The following is a 24555-nucleotide window of genomic DNA, read 5'->3' on the forward strand; positions in this document are numbered from 1 at the left end:
GATGCAGTGTGTAATATATATATATATATATATATATATATATATATATATATATATATATATATATATATATATATATATATATATTCTTTACTTCTGTATTAACATTACCCTTAGTTAGCTTGATAAACTGTAGGAATAGAGGAACATACAGACATTTTAAAAAAGTGATACATATGTTGTGTAAACATCAAAAGATTGTTTTTAAACGTATCTGCACCTTCAAAGTGCTTTTATGTGGGACTATTGAAAACAAAGAAAAAGTGCAAATGCATTAGAAATCTACTTACAGATCTTTCATATGGGGTTTTTTTTTTTAATTTTTATTTTTCTATCAATGTTACCATCGAAACTTACCATGCTGTTGCATATTAGTAATGCAATTGTATAAATATCTTTATCTATGAAAATCTCTGCTTCCCTCTTCTGGTAGAATTTTAGTTTAATTTTCTAAATGTATTGTGCAGAAATGAACACGTTTGGAAATTTCAAGAAACACTCAATGAATAGAAATAGTGGGAGAAAGCATACGTGGATTTCAGCAGCAGAAATTTGACAGCGACACAAGCCTCAGCAGCTGGAAGCGGAAGGCAAGGCGCTTAGTATGGTACTTTTGAGGGCCAATCAATTTTACCGCAAAATGGAGAAGGGCTTTCAATTTGTGTTGCGTTAGTGCATTTTGAGTGGTAAATATCTGATACATTTACCAGTTCGTTTTAAACAATACAGTAACAAACTGAAAGACGTTTACTCCGAGGTTACTAAGCACTTTAGTAAACATGTCCCCATGCGTTAGCATTATTGGTTTAAAGTTAATCTGAATCTACCAAAAACTAAAGACAAACACTAATAAACTAATCTTTAATATGCAAAGAGGTATGAAATTGAAAAAAAAAAACAAGAGACTCCCGTCTACAGCACAGTGGAACAATAGTCATGTGTGTGATTAGCTTCAAGAAAAATGTAGGCTAATATTACCTGAATACCATATACCGTTTTAATTAAGGACTGCTGTTTTTTAGTAATATATAATTTATACATTAGTAATTACTTATTGGTGTTTGTTTTATTGAACATAAATGAAAAGTAATGTCACCGTTGTTAACCGAGCTCTTTACTGTAGAGCACCAAAAAAGTGAGCCCTGATTGGCCCATGTGATCTCTCCTTTCCTCCAGCAGACAGGAAGCGCATCACTCGATAAATTTTCTTCTGCGTTTTGATTCAACAACAAACGAGTTTCTTTATTAAGAAAACAGTTGATAATAAAATTGTAGTGTCTCAGAAAATGAAAAGCACATTGTAAAGTTAAAAATATCAATTGGCGACGTCTTCCAAGCGCTGTTTGTTGTTCGTGTGCGTTGGCAGAGCTCGACTTCGTTTGTACCTGTTAAGCCCTGATACGGTTTTATTTTCACAGTGTTGAGGTAAGGTGAATTTACTTTTTCATTGATTGGCTTTTTAAAAAATATATATTATGAATAAAAATATGAATAAAAACGAAAACGAGCAGTTTGTAATACATATCAATTACCTTTTAAAGTTTCCGTAATATCGTCTTTGTTGTGAGTAGAGTACAGCACAAAAGAAACAATCTTTTTGGGATATTTTCTAAATATGATTTATGTACAGTTTCACTTAAGTAGTATGCTATGCTTACTAGATACAAACACGACCAAAAAAAACAAAAACAAAAAACATAAAGAAACCAGGACTGTAATAATATACCGGTAATATGAACTAGGTCAGTAGTTCCTTCGTTGTATGCCCATTTCAAACACAAACAGTACCATTGTAAAAGAGGATATGACCAAAATACTGGATACTATACCATCGGGCAATTTACACACTTTAATGGAAGGTGATATTATGATGATCAGTAGTGTTAGACTACTTTACATCCGAGGGATATAATCGTAGTGGCAGAAGAAGCAGGAAAGGTGCAGGTCTGTTTAGAGCAGGTAGTGGACAGGATGATTTTGTACCTGCAGCAGAAACATGCTTTAGAGAATGTTTACAAACTGGAAAGCCAACAAGCTGTGGTGAAGTTGAGTGCACGCCTTATTAAAGCAATAAAAGTAGTCAGCAAGGTGTGTTGAGGTCAGGACTAAGGTCTACTTGCAGACCTGATGGGGAATGGTTTAATGGTGCTTTTTATGAACATTAAAATTCACAAATAAAAAAATAGGACTATGCCTCATAAGTTTCGTTATAGCAAGATTATTAATCCTGCAGTTATTTCGAAGCCATCTTGACGTTGGTGCACTCAAAATTAGTTATGAAAGCAGAAGGATTGCAATATAGATATAATATCCTGCTGAAGAGAAGCAAAAAAATAAATACAATGAATGGAATGTGTTATTATATAGCTTGCCTTACCTTTACATTGTACTTTCTTCTTTCTTATCTTTATTTATTTATTTATTTTTGTTTTCTCTCAAGTAGATCACAGCTCCATGTTGGCAGGATGACTACCACAATAGTTCATGATACTTCTGAAGCTGTTAAACTGTGTGCATCTCAAGGTTTGTACCTGAAACCCATTGCGAAGATGACAGTGAGTGTAGCCCTCCCTCAGCTCAAACAGCCAGGGAAGTCCATTTCCAACTGGGAAGTGATGGAAAGACTTAAAGCAATGGTGCATCCTGACCAGTTCTCTGTCCTTCGCATCTCAAAGAGCACTATGGAGTTCATTCGGTTTGACGGCGAAGTTGAAAACAAGGGCATTGTAAAAAAGATTTTATCAAAGCTAGATGGAAAGACGATAAAGCTCAGTGGTTTCAGTGACATACTAAAAGTCAGAGCAGCCGAGTATAAAATGGAGTTCCCTACCCGACATGACTGGGATGCGTTCTTTCGTGATGCCAAAGACATGAATGAGACTCTCCCTGGCGAGAGGCCAGACACCATTCATTTGGAAGGACTGCCTTGTAAATGGTTTGCCTCGAAAGACTCTAACTCTGAAAAGCCCTGCGAGTCCATCCTGAAAACGGTGTTTGAAACATTTGGAAAGATCCGCAATGTGGACATTCCAATGCTCGACCCATACAGAGAGGATATGATGGACAAGAATTTCCACACCTTCAGCTTTGGGGGTCACTTGAACTTTGAGGGTTATGTGCAGTATCAAGAGTACATAGGGTTTGTTAAGGCGATGGATGCGCTCAGGGGAATGAAGCTGATGTTCATCGGAGAAGATGGAAAGGCAGTAGCGTGTAACATTAAGGTAAGAAAGCTATATAATTGAAAAGAGTAAAAAGCTTTAAGGTACTTGATGTTTGAAAATATTAACTAAAATTCAATCAGAAAAAAAAAATAATAAAGCACTAGATAACCCAAGTTGTTTTCAATCAAACATACTAAATTCATTGCTGCATTGACTCACACAATGAGAGAGAGTACAACATGTTACTTGTATATCATTTCTTACATGTTTCATCATATTATGTTTGTACTGTATGATTTTCTCTTGTTATTTCTATTGAAAGCACTGTGTGTCATGCAGTGTATTGCTGATTGTGGGGAAGCATGTTAGTGTTGCACTGGCATTATTGGTTGGTGAAATTATATATGGTGGATTTCACAAGGCAACTGGAGTGCTTGGTGAGCTAAAATATTCAGGTGGTGAACATTACTGCAATATAGTTTTGATTTTGCAAGATTAAATGGAATGGAACAATAATGCAGAGGTAGCACTTTTAATATCACCTCTTACTACTGTAACATAACATTTCATTGAAAAGCAAAGGTGCAAACTGTTCATAAGGAGGATTACAATTTGAGTTTTAATTTTAATTTAGTGATGGATTATTTGAAAGAAAATGGAAGCTAGAATACAATTGGCTTGAGTCTGTGCTGTTTAGTTAATGAGAGAGCAGATTATTTACTTACAAAAAGGCCTCCAGCTTTTAATGAGGCTGGTGAATAAACTGACTTTTTGTCATTCATCACCACAAACAAAAAACAAACAGCAGTGGTCTTTTGAGTATACAAAAAAAAAAGATAATCAGACCTCCGGTTTAGGACATTTAGGATTACAGTCCTACAATAAATTAACTAAATACTTGTTATGATTTGTTTTAGGTCTTGTTTGATACCACCAAGCATCTGAGTGAAACTGCAATCAGAAAACGGCAGCTTGAGAGGCAGAAGCTTCAAGAGCTTGAACGTCAGCGAGAAGAAAACAAACGCAAGGAGAAAGAGGAAGCAGAGAGACTGAAGGAAGAAGAAAGGTAACAGCATGGGGATTGAAGCAATGATAACATCTGTAATAGTTGTGATGATGATAATAATATGCAGTATATAGGCTTCATCTACTAGAGAATTGACCGCAGTTGAGCATCCTAGTCAAAGAACAGCAAATATGCCATCTACAGAAAATGTTAGATTACAGAAAGAGAAGACGACCACCAGTGATACTTTTGGGATATTGCCTGCCTTTGGTTGGAATTTCTGAGCCTTTTATATCAAAGCTGCCGATAGGCCCGTTTGCGGAGTGATGCCCCTGGTCCAAATAGTCACTGCATAGAATGCTCGTCCTCTCTTTGCCTCAAGGCCGCGGAAGCGACCTCGCTGGTTGGTGGTCGTTTTCTTTTTCAAGGAACCAGGGTTACAATCATAACCTAACGTTCCCTTTCAATTCGAAGACGACCACCAATGATACTTTTGGGAAAGTATACCAAAGCCGTCGCAAGGGAGTGTGAGCGGACAGCTAATGAGGGATATCTCAACCACACATAACCAATAAGGCCAGCGGTGGGAGCTTGCCACCTCAAGGACCCTTGTGCCCAATGAAGGCACTGAGGGATCTACCACTTTAACACGGTAGAACCTGGAGTATGTATGTGGCGTAGCCCAGCTAGCCTCTGGACATATATTGGAAGGTGAGGCCCCTCTGAAGAAGGCCTAAGATGTAGCCAACCCTCTAATGGAGTGCGCAGCTACTCTCCCAGGTGGGGGTAAATCCAGTGGGACAGTCGCTGTTTTGAGAGGGGCTGTCCTAGGGTCCGTTCACTGTGACAAACAAAGAGCTGGTCAGAATGACGCAAGCTCTTGTTCTATCCACGTAACATCTCAGCGCCCGCACTGGGCAGAGGAAGTTTAATCTCGTATGCTCCTCCGTAGCAAACAGAGGTGGAAGGAAAGACTCCAGTTCCACAGACTGATTCATGTGGAAGGCTGTGATCACCTTGGGGAGGAAAGCAGGGCTTGTACGCAGCGACACCTTGCTGCCATCCACCCAAATCCTTATACAGGAGCTGTGCACAGACAGCGCCTGTAACTCACTGACCCGCTTTGCGGAGGTGATAGCCAAGAGGAAGGCTGTCTTCATAGACAAATGCTTCAACTCTATGGAGTGTACGGGCTCAAATGGGGCCTTCGTGAGAGCCTCCAGTACAGCATCAAGGCTCCATTCGGGGAGAATGGCCCTCCTGGAAGGGCGTAACCACTGAGCACCCTTCAAGGTTGTCCAAGCTAGGGTGTCTAGCTTGGACTACGTGCAGTCACACGACCAGGGCAGCGCGTAGCCTACAGCGGAGTGGAGCACCATCTACAGGCATAGGGCATCGAGGCACCGTGTGCACCGAGCACTGCGTGCAACGAGTGCACTGAGCACTGCGTGCACCAGGGTGCTATGTGCACCGAGGGCACCAAGCACCATGCGCAACGAGTGCACTAAGCACCGTGTGTGCACCGAGGCACCGAAGTACCAAGGACTGAGCGTGCACCAAAGCACCAGGGGCAGCTAATGCAGCAGTGCCTGCCCTGACCACGTGTAGCGTGTAGTCAGCCACCTGGTCAGCGCGTAGCATGCACCAGGGGAGACACACAGGCCGAAGCTGCGGCGGGCGCGTGTTCATCGAGCACCGTGCGCACCGAGGCACCGAAGTACCAAGGGCTGAGCGTGCAACGAGGTACCGAAGCACCTGGGGGTAGCTGAAGCAGCTGTGCCTGTCCTAACCGCGTGTAGTCAAACAGCTGGTCAGCGCGTAGCATATACCAGGGGACACACCGGCGGAAGCCGTGGCGGGTGAATCTGTGGATAGAGTACAACACAATAATACAATACAAACAATATTACTGGGGAGCACACTGCTGCTGTTGTTGATTTTTTTTAAGGCCCAATGCACCGAAGTGGGAGGACCGAGGCAGCCGGTGAGGTCTAGTTTGCAGCGGGTCTAGTAAATATACAGCCCGTGGAGGTCAAGTTCTGCTGTTTTTATATATATTTCAACTGGCAGCTGAGTCGCTCGACAGTGGGGATATGGCAGAGCCTAGCCCCGGTGGAGGACATGCTCTCACATGAGTGCAGGCTGGAAAAAGACAACAACATCCTTTAAATCAATACTGCACAGGCAGTCGACTCACGTACCGCAGACAGGAAAGCAGCAGCCTGCAATGTGAGCGCGCGCAGTTTGCTGAAGAAAAAAGAAGAAAAAGGCTGAATCAGGAGTCACTGATTCCGTGAAAGCGGCAAGCCAGCTTTCAGCCTGAAAGGCAAGGGAACTGTAGTTGACTCAAAAGCTCTTTTTCAGAATATGCTCAGATACCAACACAGAGGGTCTTGCCTTACCTTCTTGAGATGCAAAAATAGGATGAGCATTCTGCGCAGTGACTATTTGATCCCTCGGGAGGTGGGATCAGGGACGTCACTCCGCAAATGGGCCTATCGGCAGCTGTAATATAATATGCTCAGGAATTCCTACAAAGGCAGGCAATATCCCAAAAGTATCGTTGGTGGTGGTCTTCGAATTGAAAGGTAACAGATTGTAAGAAAAAAAATGTGATGCCATTGTCTAAGGTGTTTCTCCTTTTTTTAAGGAAGCGGAAGGAGCAGGAAGAGGAGGAAAAGGAGAGAAAGCGGGAGGAGAAGCTGCACAAGAGGGAGCAGAAACAGAGAGAGCGAGAGGAGAAGAAGAACTTGAAGAAGTTTAAAAAGATGCAAGCAGAGGAGCAGAAAAAACTGCACCAAAAGATTGTCTTCGAAGAAAGGAAACTTCTGCTGGCCAAGAGAAACCTGGAGTCTATCCGGCTGATCGCAGAGTTACTCAGCAGAGCAAAGGTAATGTTTGGACTCTGATTAAGAGATCACCAGCTAGTGCTTAAAACTAAAATTGAATACATGCATTATATGCATTGGCTTCCAGTGCTTTGGGGTGAATATATTCAGCTTTTTTGATGACATGTACCATTAACAGGCATAGCCTATACTGCACTGCTGAGTTCAGTTCACCTAAAAATAGCCCCATTTTGTAGTAAGTGCAAAAGCTTGGGCATATTTAATGTAACACTTCAGTTCATTTCCCTTGCACTTATTCATCTGTTCTACATTAAATTATGATTAACTGTTACTGAGTAATTAGACATTGATAATATCAATATTTGTTTTTTTCAAAGTGGTAAATAATAAGTATTAAAAAATCATTGATAATATTTTCCTAAAGGGTGCAAAGATTTCATTTAGCGGAAATGATCTTTAGCTTTTGTACAAATACCCTAAAGATGATTAAAAATATAAAAAATAATTTTATTTACAGGATATACAGGGTGTGTTCAAGATCAGCTGTCCTATCTTAGCCTTCCAATTGAAGGCTGTGAAAATTCTCTGGTAACCCAGTGATCTTTCTCATTTTAAACGTTTTAAATGTTTAACCCTAATGACTAATGGTTTCCTGTAAAGAGCTTATTTAATTTTTTTTTATTTGATCCCACTTGGCATTTTTGAAATATTTAAATTAGGGATGCACTGAATCCAAGTTTTTGGGATTCAGCCAAATACCAAATCCATCTCAAGAGATTCGTCCGAATACCGAATCCTACAAAAATTGTCAAGAAAACTGAAGGAAACTGTTGAATGAAAAACAGACTGGCAGCTACTAACAAGGGACGCGCACAATCTATAGTTTTGAGCCTTTTAGTTCATAGTATTTTTATTAACGAATGGAAATATATCGCTGAATAAGATTTTAGTTTGAAACACACAATTTACCGCTAACCCCCCCCCCCACAAAAGAAATGTCAAAATACAGAACAGTTTACTTTACTTTTACAAGAAAGGAGAGCCGCATCTTTGCCATAACCCACTATTTTCTTTAACAACGTTTCAACACGTGTCACTGATCTGAGAGCTATGAGGAAAAAATTACTGTGAGTGACCTGAATCTCCCTGCAAAATAAACCCACGTTGATTTAAATGCGCCGCGTGTGTAACACCTATCAGATAGTTACGAAATAGTTTTTTTTAATTATTTTAATAAAACAGCAGTTCCCAAATGCTTCAACTTGTATCGGCACATTACAATAACATAAAATGTCATTTACTAAAGCATATTGTTCAACAGTGTTTTGCACATCTGACAGTTGTAAAGTTACAAAAAATATATATTTCTCTGCACAGAGTTTTTTTTTTTAATTTTTTTTTTATCTCAATATTTCAGTAGACTCTAGAACATGTTTCACAGACAAAGCACAAAAGTCTACAACAGTTTGCCATTAGTATATATATATTACAGGTTTACTGCATAACTTTACTCCATGAAAAGTGTGATGTGACTGTTCTAGATCCAATATGGCGGTCGAACCATGTGACTTTTTTTGTTTGGGGACGTCAGTCTGTTTGTCCAGCCATAGGCATCTATTTACGTATGCGTTTTCATAACTCTGCGATGTTGTTTGGGAATAATAATAATAATAATAATAATAATAATAATAATAATAATAATAATAAACACAGCAATAACAATAGGCTTCCCCAGCCTTTGGCTTGGAAGCTTAATAAAGCAATGTACCGTCGTATATCAAATATTCCATTCCATAGTAACATAATCTGCTTGTGACACATGCTGGGGAACCGATGTATTGCAGGTATAATTCTCAAATTTCCACTTCCTAGAAACATAGAACCATTTATTGTGGAAAACACGTAATGGCAGCAAATGCTGCCAGAAGATTTTGCATCACTGCGGTCGGAAACAAATTGGTTACCACTGTAGAGATCCTGGGAAGGAGGCTGTGTGGTCCAGTGGTTAAAGAAAAGGGCTTGTAACCAGGAGGTCCCCGGTTCAAATCCCACCTCAGCCACTGACTCATTGTGTGACCCTGAGCAAGTCACTTAACCTCCTTGCTTTGTTAGACTTTCTTTGTAATTCCTTATTCCAAGCCCTTCTCCTCTTTGCTAGTGTTTAATTGATTTTTCCCTGCTTTTGTTCCAGGCTATGAAACAGCAGGAGATGGAGAAGCAGAAAGCAGAAAAAGCAAGGCTCCAGTTACTGGAGGAGAAGCGGAGGCAGCAGGAGGCCGAGCTGCGGCGTGTTGAGGAGGAGAAATCTCGGGCTCTGGAGCTTCAGAGGAGAGAGAAAGAGCTCCGGGAGAAACTGCTAGGCAACCTTCTGAAGAAGAACACTGGGGGAAGACCTGAGGACAAGGAGGAGCCCAGAGCAGCCCAGCAGCTCAGATCAATAGTAAACATCAGCGGGATTCACTCCGGTTCAGAACAGTCTACACCAGGTCAACACAACAGTCCAGCTCTTCATGACACCAAAGCAAATGGAACATCAGATAGGAGCGCAGTAAATGGGAGCGCAGTAAACGTCAGGAACACTGTCAGAGGGGATATTTTGAAGTCAAACTCTGCCACCAGGTCACACTCCCATGGTTCCGATGACGGACGCTGCCGTAAGAGCAGCTCCAGGAGACATTCCAGCCGGGAGCGTAGTAGATACCAGCACTCTAGTAACGACCGGAGTTGGAGGCCCAGAAAATCCAGTGATGAGAACCGGCAGAATCGCAGGGACAGGAGAGACTCGGGCAAAGATGACAGCCCGCACCAGAGGGGCAGGAGACGACATTACAAAGATTCAAGCCGGGAGCGCAGCCAGCATCGCAGACACAGCAGACACAGCAGACACAGCTTAAGCAGTGAGAGAAATCAGCAACATAAAGGAAGACCCGGCCACCACAGAGGTGGAAGCTGGGATTAATGAGCAAGATAAACGAAGAGTATAGCTTTTACTGGAGGGAAGAGGAAGCTGGTATAAGAGACATTAAAAGGTTAGAGTGTTAGAACTATGACTTTTAAGTAAAATAATGAGCCTGTTTAATTTTTGGAATTTTTGCAGTTGAACTAAATTGGGTATTGACTTGAGGTATTATGGGTGGCGGAGGAAGAATCCAGTCTGAAATCTGCACTACAGTATAGAAATTAATAATGTGGGAAAGTAAGAAAATATATAAATAAAAAAAAAAACATATACAAGTGATGGAAATAAATGGATGTTGTTTTTTTTTTTTTTTTTTTTTTTTTTTTTTAATATATATATCTGTCTAAATTGACTATAGCAGTACTGAAGTATGTGATTTTAAACCCTGTAATATATTGGAGGTACAGTTTAGAGACATATCATGTGGGAACTGTATTTGTGACTACATAAGGACATATCTACAATGATGCTTAATATGTTAACCTACATTAAACGTCTGGTGTGGGGAAAGTTGCAGAGGAGTAGTGTGGTAAACATTGGAGATCAGTGACCTTTTCCAGCACTGTAATTGTATTTGTTGATAAACTAGACCAGTAAAATGCAATGCAAGCACAAGAATTGACTCCCATTTGCTACTGTATTGGCAGTAATTGGCATGTAGGCACACACATTGCTCTGGCAAACCTTTCTGCTTGAAGCACAAATATTGTATTGCATTATGATTCATCATTTAATAGAAGGAAATCCTTAATGCAGCCAGTGGGTACACATATAAGTATCAGAAAGCTAGAAATGATGACGCTTCAGTGGAGAAAAAAAATAAAAACCTTTACTATTGTAATGTATACATGCTGTTTCATGGATTTGAGACATGAAATCTCATATCGGATCTTCAGGAGGATGCTGCTAAAGTAGATTTACTCTTGGACCATGACTGTAGTTTTTATTTCAGTAGTATAAAGAGGTTGAAACCTTTTTTATTTTTATTTATTTATTTATTTTTTAAAAAACACCTTTGCTTTGAGTTTGCAGTTCAGGGATCTTTATGATGAAAGCATACATCTGTTTTCTAGAACCTAACTAACCCATAATCTCTTTTATATCTGAGTTCATTCAAAATGTGCTCCCTAATCTACCAACTGTTGAAAAAGCTCTTGAAAAAAATGTAACACAGTTCTGAAGTGTTTTATTTTGTCTGTTGCATGTAATACAGTACATGTTGCATCAGTCTACTAGAACTCCGTGTTGGAATAAAAAATGTGGTAATCTGTTTAAAAAAAAAAAAAATTGTTTGGCTCTTTGTTCACGTATAAATTCCATATATTTAATTGCACTATTTAGTTTTTTTTTATAAGACAAAAGGATGTGTCAATAAAACCTTTTTTTGTGGACTTTGGCCTACCTGGCCATTCTTTCAATGATAACCTAAATGGTAAGTTTTAGTTTTAAATATTCATGAAAACAGTATAGATGACACTGACTCACATCAGGTGCATCAGATACAAAGCAGTGGGGCCAATGGAGGCCCCAGTTTTATATATGGCCCTCAAAAGACTGACCCTCTTTTTCTTTTCTTTTTCTTATTCATATTTTTGGTTACACTTCAAAATAATGCCCACAAATTGATATTACTTTCAATGAATTAGCTGTTATTTCTATTGTGTTCCACTTGCATTGTTTATGAATCTTTTAAATCTAAAGTTACCTTCAGAACTACAAAATCCATTTACAAAAACACATGATTTGTTGATGTTACTCTAAAATATGAAATTATGGCTTTGATTTGAAAGTTTTATTTAATATAACTTGTATAAACCATAATGAAAGACATTTCAGTAAGTGGAGGGGTGTCAGTTTAATATTGGCTATTTAGCCTGTTTTGTATTTTGTATTTTACCAGCTAATCAAGTATAAAACTGGAATATATTGCAATTGTAAAAAATGAGCATGTGGTACAGGGCCTCTGCAGAATTGATTAATATTATTAAAGAATGTACTTGATAGTGTTTTTCTAGAACATTTCAATCCATTACTTAAGATTAGATTGATTTGAAAGCAAGGTTTCAACCTGATTATCACATAATGCAATTTTAGGAGATAAAGGTTACGTTGGAGCACTTGTATAAAGATTTAACATGCATCTAATCAGATCTGTTGTATCACACAAGCCTTTTAGACCAACTAAACAAATTGCTTCTGACAAAGTTCCCACTCTGACTAAAGTAGTAAATTGCCGTCAGTAATTTGAAATCATACCAAAAAATAGTTTTTGGTTTAGAAAGAAGTCACCTTTGTTCTAGCTTGGATGAGTTGGTTGGTAATAGCTGAAGTGGAAGAGCACTGGGAGTTCTTTGACAGAAGAATTTGTTCTTAGTTAAAAAATAAAAATAAAAAAAGGATTAGTAAAATCTCTAGCGCAACAGTGGCGAGAAAAATAAATATTATTACTACTAAGAAGAATAAAACAATCTAAAAGAAAGGCTTTTTTTCTTTCTCTCTACACCAGTTGAAGAACATGCCCTGCTATTATAAATATTGTTTATTTTTTTATTTGTCCAGAAAAGAAAAGCTAGGGTACAGTACTTTAGTAGGTCATTGCTCACTAAAATTGTGTTGCGAGTATCTGGAGTGATGTACATTCAGAGACACTGCAAAGTGAAGGACAACTAATAGTAGGGAAAATGGATTTTACTTTTTTTCCCCCCAAAAGTTGAGTGAAATCGGATTAAGGTTATTAGAGCCTGTTGTGTAGAAATCTTTAAAATTCATAATTATTATTCGTGGTACAGATGGCATTTGGTTCCCAAGAAGCTTGAAAGAAAGGTTACCATGCCTTCAACTTTTCAACAGGGATCTGTGCTATGATCTGTCATCGCCTGTTTTCATGACCATTAATTAAGTTTTCTTCTCCACTGATTGGGATAATTTGTGTCTGTGGCCCCTACTGGGTCATTTTAGGTAAATAATAATAATAAAACGGCACAAAAAAGCTGATTTGAGTTATACACACCAATGACTGTCACCAAGCAAGAACACCCCTTGTCTAATCCCTCTGGAGCTAAAAGCTCTTTATCTGATTATTGAATGTTGCCTCACCATAGAAAATGCTGAGGCATAATTAAAGAACTAGTGGTCTTTACAAGTAAATCATTTCATTGAGGGCTCAGGTTTTGCAATAAGGGGCACACATTGGATAAGTATAGAACCTTCTACTGAAAAGGCTAGGATGAATTATTCAAATGATATTGAGTACCCAAAGAAGATATTGAACTACATGGAGTGCTTCTTGGTGTCCAAGGTAAGATAAAAGGGACAGGATGCTTATCAGCCTAATAGTGTACCGAGAACAACTATGGTTTTATGATTTTTCTTTTGTTTGCTTTGTTTAACAACCCTTTTTAGTTGGATTTAGAATATCTGAAAATATATTCTATTATTATATTAGCTGCAAATGAAAAGTATACTGTTAGTTTGTGCATAATACCTGTGATTCCTCATTTTCTAACTATTCTGCTTTTCAAGACTAAAATCATGGAAAGTTTGCTCCACTAAAGTACATCTTTTAATGTGTTCAATCAGTTTTAAATGATGAGGGTTTATATGAGGAAACTTTATATTATTGTTTTTATATGGAATGGATAGTATTTTGAATGATTGCAAGGTGTTTAAATAATACCAGGGTTTACATGATCATTCCTTGGTGAATGGGGATGGCAATCTACAGTGAAGTCTATTTTTAACTTTAACTTCCCTTTGTTGCATAATGTATTTCAGTTTAATTTAATTTTTCAGTGTTTGTTTAACAAATTTAAAAAGCGAAAATACTGGTTTTGGCTGAAGGCAATTGAAGAGTTATTTTCTTTCCTTGGTTTCCATTAGAGCCTTTGTATTCATTGCCTCATTTTCTGTTTGCCAGTTATTAAAACAAAGAATGTGATACTTTCACACAAATCCTGTGTAAAGGTATTGATTTCATGCCAAAACACAGTTTGCCTCAAACTATATACAATATAGTGTTTCTTGCATAAGCCATTTGAGCTCCATTGTTGCAGTGATGTTATGATGAAGTTAATGGTATTCAGTTCTTAACTAAGTCACACAATTTAGTAAATTCTAGAAGTATTAGAAACCAGGGTTTATGCAAAGGGAATACAAAGAGCACCAACTTGAAGCCGGTTGAATTAACTTTTTATATATATTATGTGTATCACATGTATTTAAAACAGATACAGTCTGATTGTTTTGATACATTTAGCACAACGCTAACAGCATTGTATTTCTTTCCAGAGAAGGGAAGAACCAATATGAAAAAGCGTTTGGTGTCAGTTCAGGTGACCTCTTCGAAGTCTTGTACAGGTAAAAGAAACCTCCCTTTTTCTGATTGGGCATTTCTTATGTGTTTTCTCTGTGTATGAACAGGTGCTTGCGTTGAGTAATGCTCTTGAGATCGTTTCCAACTGTAATGAATCCTTAGGCAATACTACCTTTATGAGCACAGGCATTGTGCGCCTTAAGAGTATTTTAACCACGGGTTACTCTGCCATCTGTATGAGAAGTGTGCAGTAGTTAGGTAAGGACAGCTGCACTGGACATTTGTGAAGAACCTTGGGACAGCATTACTTTATTGTATATAAAGTAATATATCAATTGACCCTGTCATGCTCGATAATCATTGTTATGTAAGAAATACAAGGTATATTTAAGGAAAGGATTTTTCCCTACACAGTGAGCTTTGTCTAGCGTAGTCACACTTCACATGCAGATGGAACAGTGGGCATGTCATCCAGTAGCATACTGGCTGTGTTCCTAAAATACTTGCCTAAGGATTCGTTACACAGCGAGAGTGCCTGTGAAAATGACTTTTCTGGCAATGTAATCTCGTTTTTCTCCGGCGCTCATGATTAAAAGGTACATGTCAGGTTATATCTCCTGCTGCACACTATAGAATGATGTACTCATGATAGGGTGTGCTATCATGAGGTACTCACACACCCTAACATGTCACACTGTTAGATATATAAACACTAACAGACTGGTGTAACCCATATAAGAAGTATGATCAGTTCAGAATGGATTTAGCTGGTGGATGATTGATGATAATGATACTGGGTAGATTCCCTCATCCCTTGGACACTTAAAAGTGCAACTATCTTAATGTATTTTTCTTCTTATTTAGTTTCACTTTGCATCATTTTTCTGTTTCAGTCAACACATCCTTGAACATTTTTTCTTTTTTTTATTTGGCATTAATCGATCTCTCAGAATCATGTCTCACCACTAGGTACATCTGGTACACTGCCTTTGTTCTAAGGTTTGTGGTATTTCTTACTGCTGTGTTTTTAACATCCACTAGGGGCAGAGTGGAGAAGTTTATGGTTGTACCATATGTATATTATGACAGCCTCTTTGAGGTCACCAGGCTTCTTCAAATGTCCCCCAGGATATTTCCAATAGTGAAAGCTTGAGATTAAGGTACTTTAAAGCGACAGTTTATTTGAAGAACCATTACATGTCCTTCCTTTGCACAGTTAGTGAAGCCCATTTCCTGACTGTTATGCTCTTGGGACAATTCATTTGCTAATTGTGTTGTGTTAGACACATTCTAATTAAAACTATTGGGACACTACGCCAGCTTTAATTGGTTTATTTCCTGGGTTAGCCTTGGGGATATGTCAAACTGAAACGTAAAGCATTATTAGAGATAACTGAAATACTATCAGGTGCCATGGAGAAATGGTTTAGCACACTTTGTTTATTTAGCAGACGCCTTTATCCAAGGCAACTTACAGAGACTAGGGTGTGTGAACTATGCATCAGCTGCAGAGTCACTTACAATTACGTCTCACAAGAAAGACGGAACACAAGGAGCTTAAGTGACTTGCTCAGGGCCACACAATGAGTCAGTGGCTGAGGTGGGATTTGAACAGGGGACCTCCTGGTTACAAGCCCATTTCTTTAACCACTGGACCACACAGCCTTCTATGACAGGAACTCTATATTTTATTCTTTGACAGCCAGCTCTACAGCTTGGGAGCTAGTTTTTTGTTGTGAGAGACCCTGCACTGGGCACCTTTTTGGCCATTAAAGCCAAGGTCACTGTTAGATTGTAGAAAAAGTTTTAGTGTATTGCATTGCATAGAAGTTTGTATATTAAATTTATTTCACACCACTGATCATTGCATGCTACAAAACAGGGGGGATACCACAGTCTGCACACTAGGTGGTGCTGGTTTACTCCAAGCCTCTGTTATACTGTATGTTAAACAACTGCTGATGTCATTGTGGACATGCCACGTCATTCAGAAAAGCAACCAACTACCAAACAGCAAAATCATCTTAAACACGCAAAGCTGCATATTAAGTATGAACAGATGAAGAAATGATTACATTCACGAAGCTCATGAACTCGGTTTGGAATATATGTGGTAAAGATGTGGTCACAGCCTTTGACCTCTCACCTTTTAAAAGCATATACGATCTTGGGGGTAGGTATTTGTAGCTACAAGCATTTTGTACCAGTTTGTGTTAAAATATTCTTTATATCTTGCAGTAATAATAAGCAGACTTTTCTATGTATGTGCTTTCAAATAGGAAACCCAAAATTGGAGGTAAAACAGGTTTGAGTTGGTACACCCTAAATAAGCCACAGTAAATATGATTGCACATAAAGAAATAGTATCCATTGCAGGCATCTAATAAGTAAATAAGTATTTTCTGTTTATTATTTAGTTGATACTGTGGTTGTCATTTTTTGTCCACAAGGTGTTGCTATAAAACCATAAATACATTGTCTCTCTCTCTCTCTCTCCCCACACACACACACACAGTTTTATACTGTAGACGGCAGTACATCATAGAGACATTCATAGTTGCCTGCACTGACATCCTTGTCTCTATGATGTACTGCCGTCTACACTCTGTCGCATTACAATTAGCAAAAACATGCCATCAGCAGTTTAAATATAGTATACAAGATATAGTCAATGCTGCTCAAACACTGAGGACAATACATCAAAACAAGTCCTCGTGGGTAAGCAGCTTGTTATATGATCACGATTATGTTTACTCAAAGCTGCAGAATCCTATTTTACTACAGTATACTTGAGAAGCGATCGTCTCGTGAGGGTGCCTAGTTTAACTGCCGTGCGGTGTTACGTGTAATCAATCTTTATTTTTTTATATAGCACCTTTCATAGTGGACCACCATCACAAAGCGCTTTACAAGATGCAGTAACAACAAGAAAATCCATAATACTTTAAATAGAGAAATGCATAATATATGATACACAGTAAAAAAAAAAAAAAATGCATAAAACAATACTGTGAAAAATGCATAATACATTAAGTACAGTGATAGTAACATAATACATGAAATAGTAGATTAATGGCCATTGAATTAAAATGACATTACAGTACAGTATTTTACTGTCAGGACTACCACTGCATTTAAGCATCTATGGCTTACTTATTTTCTGTTGTGATGCAAATCTCACAGTGTTTCATTAAGCAGAGATGCAAAGCTCTGCAATCCACCCCCCAACCACGCTGCAATCCCACTCCCTCTACATGCATATCACACAATAACACTGCTGTACTCAGTATGTATTCAATTAATGTGTATTCACTTTATTGAAACTAATTTTCACTAACAGAGAACACAGTGTTTCCTGCATCATTGCACTATCCACACTGTGTACGTGCCTAATCACACGAGATGTGATCTACATTGGCAACCAGTAGAACATATCACATGTCATCATGGTTGTTTGAGCACTGTAAGCAGTGGTGCCACTTGGCATTTTAGAGAGGTGCCAACATCTTGCCAGCATGGACACGAAACCCTGTTTTTAGATGTAAAATCATAATAATAATGTGTGTTATTTTTGTTGCGGGTTACACTTGGTTTTGTGCTATTCTGCTGGTGGGGTGGTGGGTAATTACAAGTTTTTTTTTTAACCTAATGAGTTCTCTCTCAAGTTTTAACCAATGACATTTCTCACTTTCAAGCCAGTTATAAACAAACCAGGCTTGGATAAGGGACTGGAATATTTTGTAAGATGATGAAAGTGAGATTAGAAAAAAATATGTATTGAGGAAGGTATGTAAAAGCTGCTGACAGAGATGAAACAGAAGCAATTAAGGTATACAAGAAGGAGCAGCAAAACACCAACAGCAGAGATAAATGCTTTTAATTATAATGTAGTTCACAAGGGCAGCAAATATGTGTTTACATTTAAATGTACTGTACTGTATCGTGGTCGCAGGATAACAAAGTGTACCAAAACCAAACTTAGGAACAGAGAAGTATGACTTGGAAAACTGTAAAAGCATTTGTAACAAATATAATAAATTGGAAGAAATTAGAGATAGTGAACATGATTTATTCAAGAGAAATGGTCAAGGGGACTCAATAGAAACCCAGAGAAGTGTAGGAGAGTATGAATTGGGATAATACACTCACTATAGGGGGTTACTGTAGGTTGCTAGTTCAGGGAAGGAAATAAGACTCCCATTTCATAGCAGTTTGATCCATTCCTGGTTTTACTATGAGTTTAACAGAACACACCTGAGCTTGTTACCGATACGCTGTTGCTAATCAATCTCACAGTGAAACCTAGAATGGTTGAAACTACTATGCAGTAGATGTCTTATTTCCATCCCTATAATGCTAATGTAAATGTGAGGTTTCAATAAAACACGGTTGATGAAAACATAAATTATTTATTTTTCTTACCGTCTCATTTTGAAGTTATTTATTTTTTAAATATTTTTCTCGTTTCCCTCAAAGACATTTTCAGTTGACACTATAATTATCATGTGTGTCTAATGCTTAGTATATTGTACTTTGTAATGACAGTATTGGAGTCTGACTTTTATTTTAATGGAAACATCTATCACAATCCAAAAAATGGCAGCTTGTGAAATTTGCAATCCTGAAAACATCTACAATACAGTACCACTGTGAAATAAAGGAATAAACAATGTGTGCAAAATGTTTTTTCAATCAATACTCTTGTTACATCAGAACAATCTCTTACAAAAGCTTCCTGTGTTCTACTTTGCTTGCCAGCTTCTGTTCATTCTTTGTATATGCATTTATTTTTTTAGGCTGGGAAACAAATCACTATGTTAACAATTTCAATACTGATGATGTTCCAATTCTACTTTGTGTCACTATAATAGCAATGCAAGGGTCCTCTACTAGGGGCTTATTGTAGCACAGTGCAAACCATTGGTAAAATACTACAGAGTGATATGAATATTATGGTTTCACGATGATAGTAATCAATATATACTGGTAGTGTTGCAGTGCCATATCCAGTGCCTATATCAGCACAATATAAGGGTACTTCACTAGTATTTTGGGGAAAAGGTTGACTTAATATCTATAAAATAATTTTGTAACTCAGTGTGGGCAGCATCATTATTTGTGGCCAGGAGTACTGCTGGACTGTTGGCGCTACAGTCACACACCAGGCTCCCTTAGTTCATGTGCAGTATGTAACAGAGTGCACCCGGCAATGCAGGGAACTGGTTGTGATTGGGTGGGATATGTTTAATGTAATACTTTGTATTTACCGTAAAGGGCAATGCTTTATGATTGTTTGTGCTGTTGTACTTGTATGGGAGTATAAATATTAGTGTCTGTGGGAATGCGGGGGTTGAAAAAGTGAGAGCTATCTGTCGCTACTGTAATTTGCTATAATAAACTGAGAATTTGTGAACTGTATTACGGTCTGTGGAGTCTTATCATCACTGTTCGTTACAATATAAATTAGCTACTACAGTTATTAGTCGTTTTTATTATTGTCAAGTGATGCAATTCATTGTGACCTCTTCTGTTCTTTTTGAAGGTTGCAGTGAAGGTTGCAGTGGTGCAACCTGGGTGTGCAAACAGTGTGTGTTTGCATACCCAGAATCCATGGTGACAATCTTCGATCTCCCTAAGGTTGTACAAATGGCAAAGGAGCACTTTGTGTCATTGGATGAGAGGAGAATTTCATTCCATGAAGGTATTCTCACAGGAATTCATGCTGCGAAAGATGCCAAGAGATCAATACCTTATTGCAGGAGAAATTAGTGGAGTGTAAATCTCCGGCTAGTTTCATCAACATGGGTTATCACTTACTGTAATGTTTTAGTGGAACATTACCTGTTCAATGTGTTTTTTTTTTCTGTATGAGAGTGATGTACCACAGAAGTGAACCTTCATAATGTGTTTAGAAATAGCAGTTATCAGATATGATATGATTGTACAGAAAGAAACATTCAGAATCTCATCTTTCTAGCATAGCTGGCTTTGTTGAGCTGTGTAAAGACAGAGTCATAAGTAAGACTGTTGTTAGTCATTATTGGTGTGAATATCAACGGGTGTTGCTGAAGAATTGGATTACACTCAATTATTTAGAACCGCCACCCCTAATTTGTATTGTACTCATCCCATATTTGATATGTAAAATAGACATCCCTTTTGTATCTGAACATTATATAGGGTGATTAGAAAGCAAGTTTACCACATCAACGCGCCATATCATTGATGTGGTAAACTTACTTTCTAATCACCCTGTACTTTATTGTCAGGCTGCAAGAGAACAGAGGCTAGGCATCAACTCGCAACCACTCACACACACCATAAACAAGCATCTATGCAAAGAGAAAGGCTTGTCTATATGTGTTGCTATACAGCTGTTAACTGCATCATACCAACAGCTCAAAATCCACAACAGCAGTTTGTTCATCATTGATTCGAGGTGCACAAGGCAGACTTCAGTCATTGTCTTTAGCCAGCACAATCTCTTTCTGTTCAGGAGAGGCCTTAGCCCAAAGAGTAGGGCGAGGTCTTTTAAGTCAGGGGTATTGAACCACATCAATTGCCAATCTTTTCTAGGAATGAATGACTTTGTCCTGTTGATTTTTAGGTTTTCCATTTTTTTTTTTTATCGAGTACTGTTTTCACACACAATACCCCTTTTCTCCTGAAGTTGTAATTCTGTATGCACTTATTGACTAATGAAAATGCAATCTCTCCTTCATGAAAGGGGAACATGTCCAAAACTATCAGCTCAGTAACATAGAATGTGCTTACTCACCGACTGCTGTATTAGAAAGTGCATTGGATTCCATCTGATCTGTACAAGAGTACACATACCAAAAACCAAATAAGGAACAGGTGTACAGATCAGTAATTTTGGTCTGTAACACATTAATACCCAATAGTGATTTACTGTACTCTATTATATACTACAGTATATAAAGCATGTGCTGTAAGTCAGGTTAACAGGGGAAGAGACACTTTTATGTTGTAGGAGACTTCTTTAGAGATCCCATTACTGCCTCTGACCTCTATATCCTGGCTCGGATTCTTCACGACTGGACAGACGAGAAATGTCTGGAGCTGCTCATCAAAGTGAACAAGGCGTGTAAACCAGGTATTCCATTGCAATCTGTTTGTGAGTTATGAAAACGACAAACCTTCCTCCTCAATGCCACTTTGTAACTGTTTACTTTGTGTTGTCTATATTCCTTTATTCATTTAATGCTAACATTAGTCCATCTCAGACTGTGTATAAAAATCCATACACAGTCTATCTCTAAAACTAGTTAAAAGCTACACAGGTAGAGGGCAACTACAAACTGCTTTCCCACTGCATGCATTAACCTGCACTGTATATTTGCACACTATCGGAACAAATCCAGCTGTGAACCATGCAGCCCAGTTTAGTGGAGCAGTGGATGTAGTTGCCTTATACCCGTGAAGTTCCAGGCAGGAGAGAATATAACCTTTTTAACACATGTGCTATGTAGATGATATGAAGTTGAATGGGGAAAAAAAAGAAACCATTTTATTTTAAAATTCTAAATTAAAAAGGTACATGTGGGTTGTTTTTATCAAGTCCCAATAAAATTATATTATTATTATCATTTGTTTATTTAGCAGACGCCTTTATCCAAGGCGACTTACAGAGACTAGGGTGTGTGAACTATGCATCAGCTGCAGAGTCACTTACAACTACGTCTCACCCGAAAGACGGAGCACAAGGAGGTTAAGTGACTTGCTCAGGGTCACACAATGAGTCTGGCTGAGATGGGATTTGAACCGGGGATCTCCTGGTTACAAGCCCTTTTCTTTAACCACTGGACCACACAGCCTCCTTGTACACATGCATTACGTCCTGAAAATATCACCAAACAACACTACAGCAGTATAATAACAGCAATATATCATTTGCTGTCACCACTAACACATTCTTTAAAGTGTTGCTGTGGGTTATATCCTGGTTCTGTTGTGCCAGACATGCTTTAGGGTAACTTGTCTCCTGAACACGCAAATGTTGAGAACATAAGTCTCCCAGATACTGATTCACGATTACAGGAATAGAAAAACCAGTAATCTTTCAATAAACACATCCACATCCAGCGGCTAATTACAGGGCTGTTTGAACCGTGCCGGTAAGGGCTATGATTTTGTATTCTCCTTCCCCTTTACGTAAAACATGGGCTACATGAGGATTTAGCAACGGGTGTGGGGAAATAGTAAGACAACCGATACGATGGTGCAAAAACTGATTGCACTTGACCTTGCTTGTTGAATCTGTACACATTTTGTAAGCATTCAAACACATCATTTATAGTAGCATAAACTATGGATGAATGAAACACCTTGATAATGTAATTGTAAATCACAAATGAGAAATCAACCAATCCCTGTAATGGATTTGTCAAAACTCCAGTGCAATAAGTTAATACATTATTTAGGGTGTCTCTTAGTATAACAGCAATTATTTTGCACAGTTTGAGCAGCCAGCTTTGCTTTGTGGTTAAACAAAAAGGCTCAGTATTGTCGTTGTCTTGTAAAAGGGCCTTTTCAAATTTTAACATTGTGCTGTATATTTGACCATGCTTAAACTATATATATGGTGCTCTTTTTCTTGGTCTTTTTTTTTTTTTTTTACCTTTTTTTTTTACTGTATTTCCCAGTGTCTTACCATGCTTTAAAATGTTTTTTATTATGAATTACTACACTTCTTTGTGCTTTTACCACGTTACCTTTTATAAGTGGATACTGTTTTGTAAAGAAAAGTGGTATTGAGACATAAAGAGACTGAGACTTTCTTAGTTTTACCTATGTTCAAAGATCTATTAATGGACCACTGATTTAAGTCATTCTCAATAGCAAAAAAAAATGCTTTTTTCTTTAAATCCAAGCCTAACAGTAAAAGGTTTATTATGCTGAGCTGAGACACATCTCCAGACAGCAGAAGAGGAGACTCTTGTCATAGGCCCAGCGTGACTGACCTTGGGGTATTATTGGAGGTCGTGCTGAAAATGATGTGAGAACGAACAAGCACTGTTGTGGTATGCACTTATCTGTGTGAATAATACAGCTAATAGACATTCAGGGTCTTGTGAGGTAAAATAAGCTGATTGTAGTAGATTATAATCAAATCCTCAATGCTCAAAACATTTTCTTGCTTTCTTGGAATAATTAGGAGGTGGGTTGCTGCTGATTGAAGCCTTATTGAGTGAAGACAAGAGCGGTCCTCTAACAACCCAACTCTACTCACTTAATATGCTGGTGCATATTAAGTTAGGGGTGAGAAAGGTCTCCCTCAGAGTACATCCACCTCATGGAAGCAGCAGGATTTACAGACATTCAGGTCAAGTGGACTGGAAAACTGTATGATGCTGTTTTGGGAAGAAAGTAAACTGGCCTTTTAATTGCTTTTAGACTGCCATGGTTCACTAACTTACTCTCTGTTTATGTGTTTTGGGCCTAAATTAAATTACTGTATCTCCCATTATCATCTACTCACCATTAGGTGTAGTTTTTGACATTGAAAATCTCTCCTTTTTATGGACTGCCATATATCAAGACCATTTTTAATTTACTTTGAAAAAAGCGTTTTCACTTTCGTTTTAGGATTTAGAAGATTAGGAAGGCTTTTTTTTGGAGCGTACAGTAAACTCATGAAATGACCCGAGTGAATGTGGGATAATATGTATTTGTGCTGACAACACATAATTGTAAATAATGACATGGGGGAAAATAAATTGATATGTTATCGCAGGATCTATTCTAGACATTTCAAATTGCTATTTCGATATCACAAAAGGAATGATCTCAGAATTTCAACAATCAAAATTGTTATGCTGAGATCACAAGATAAAAGATCTCAGGATTTCGATGTTTCATTGTTATGTCAAGATCGCAATATGAATTACATTATAGGGGGAAAAATCACCCTCATGAATCTGTGATATTAACCTTAATCGAAACAGAAATACAGTAAATGTTGCTGCATTCAGTCCATGTATTGCATTCATTTATATTTACCTCCAAACCCTGTTACCACACTAAACAGTTTAAGGGGATGCACACAATTATAACACACAGGACCAGATCAGCAGCTGCTTCAGTATCAAGGTCAGTCATGTTAGTAGGCTGCTCCAAGACTTCAGTCATCAGATCAACAATAGCAAACTAACGGGACAGTAATCACAAAGAGAGACAGCCGTGGCCACAAACAGATGGCGACGGACAGATGGAAAAGATGGTTAGAGAAGCTACTTGACAAG

The 24555-nt window shown here is 38.2% G+C and overlaps 2 protein-coding genes across 3 annotated transcripts; both read left to right on the plus strand.

Annotated features, from left to right (window-relative positions):
• Positions 1-1127: 1127 nt before the first annotated feature.
• On the plus strand, positions 1128-10310 carry LOC117405390 (A-kinase anchor protein 17A-like). Of its 2 annotated transcripts, none has more exons than XM_034923433.2 (5): positions 1128-1425; positions 2441-3224; positions 4082-4230; positions 6821-7061; positions 9211-10310. In XM_034923433.2, the coding sequence occupies exons 2-5, from the start codon at positions 2466-2468 to the stop codon at positions 9976-9978; spliced, it is 1917 nt and encodes a 638-aa protein (XP_034779324.1). In that variant the 5' UTR covers positions 1128-1425; positions 2441-2465; the 3' UTR covers positions 9979-10310. The 2 variants fall into 2 exon arrangements, with proteins under 2 accessions (XP_034779324.1, XP_033864305.1); XM_034008414.3 differs by having other exon boundaries at positions 2444-3224.
• A 2894-nt stretch (positions 10311-13204) lies between these two features.
• LOC117405804 (acetylserotonin O-methyltransferase-like) lies at positions 13205-23896 on the plus strand. The gene is given in 8 exon segments (XM_059030396.1): positions 13205-13276; positions 14234-14334; positions 15710-15714; positions 16350-16463; positions 19845-19991; positions 21285-21407; positions 23469-23566; positions 23568-23896. Coding segments are annotated over 8 exon segments (777 nt in total). The 3' UTR covers positions 23685-23896.
• Positions 23897-24555: the final 659 nt, after the last annotated feature.

Source organism: Acipenser ruthenus, chromosome 9 (genome assembly GCF_902713425.1).
Source record: "Acipenser ruthenus chromosome 9, fAciRut3.2 maternal haplotype, whole genome shotgun sequence".
Classification (NCBI taxonomy): Eukaryota; Metazoa; Chordata; class Actinopteri; order Acipenseriformes; family Acipenseridae; genus Acipenser; species Acipenser ruthenus.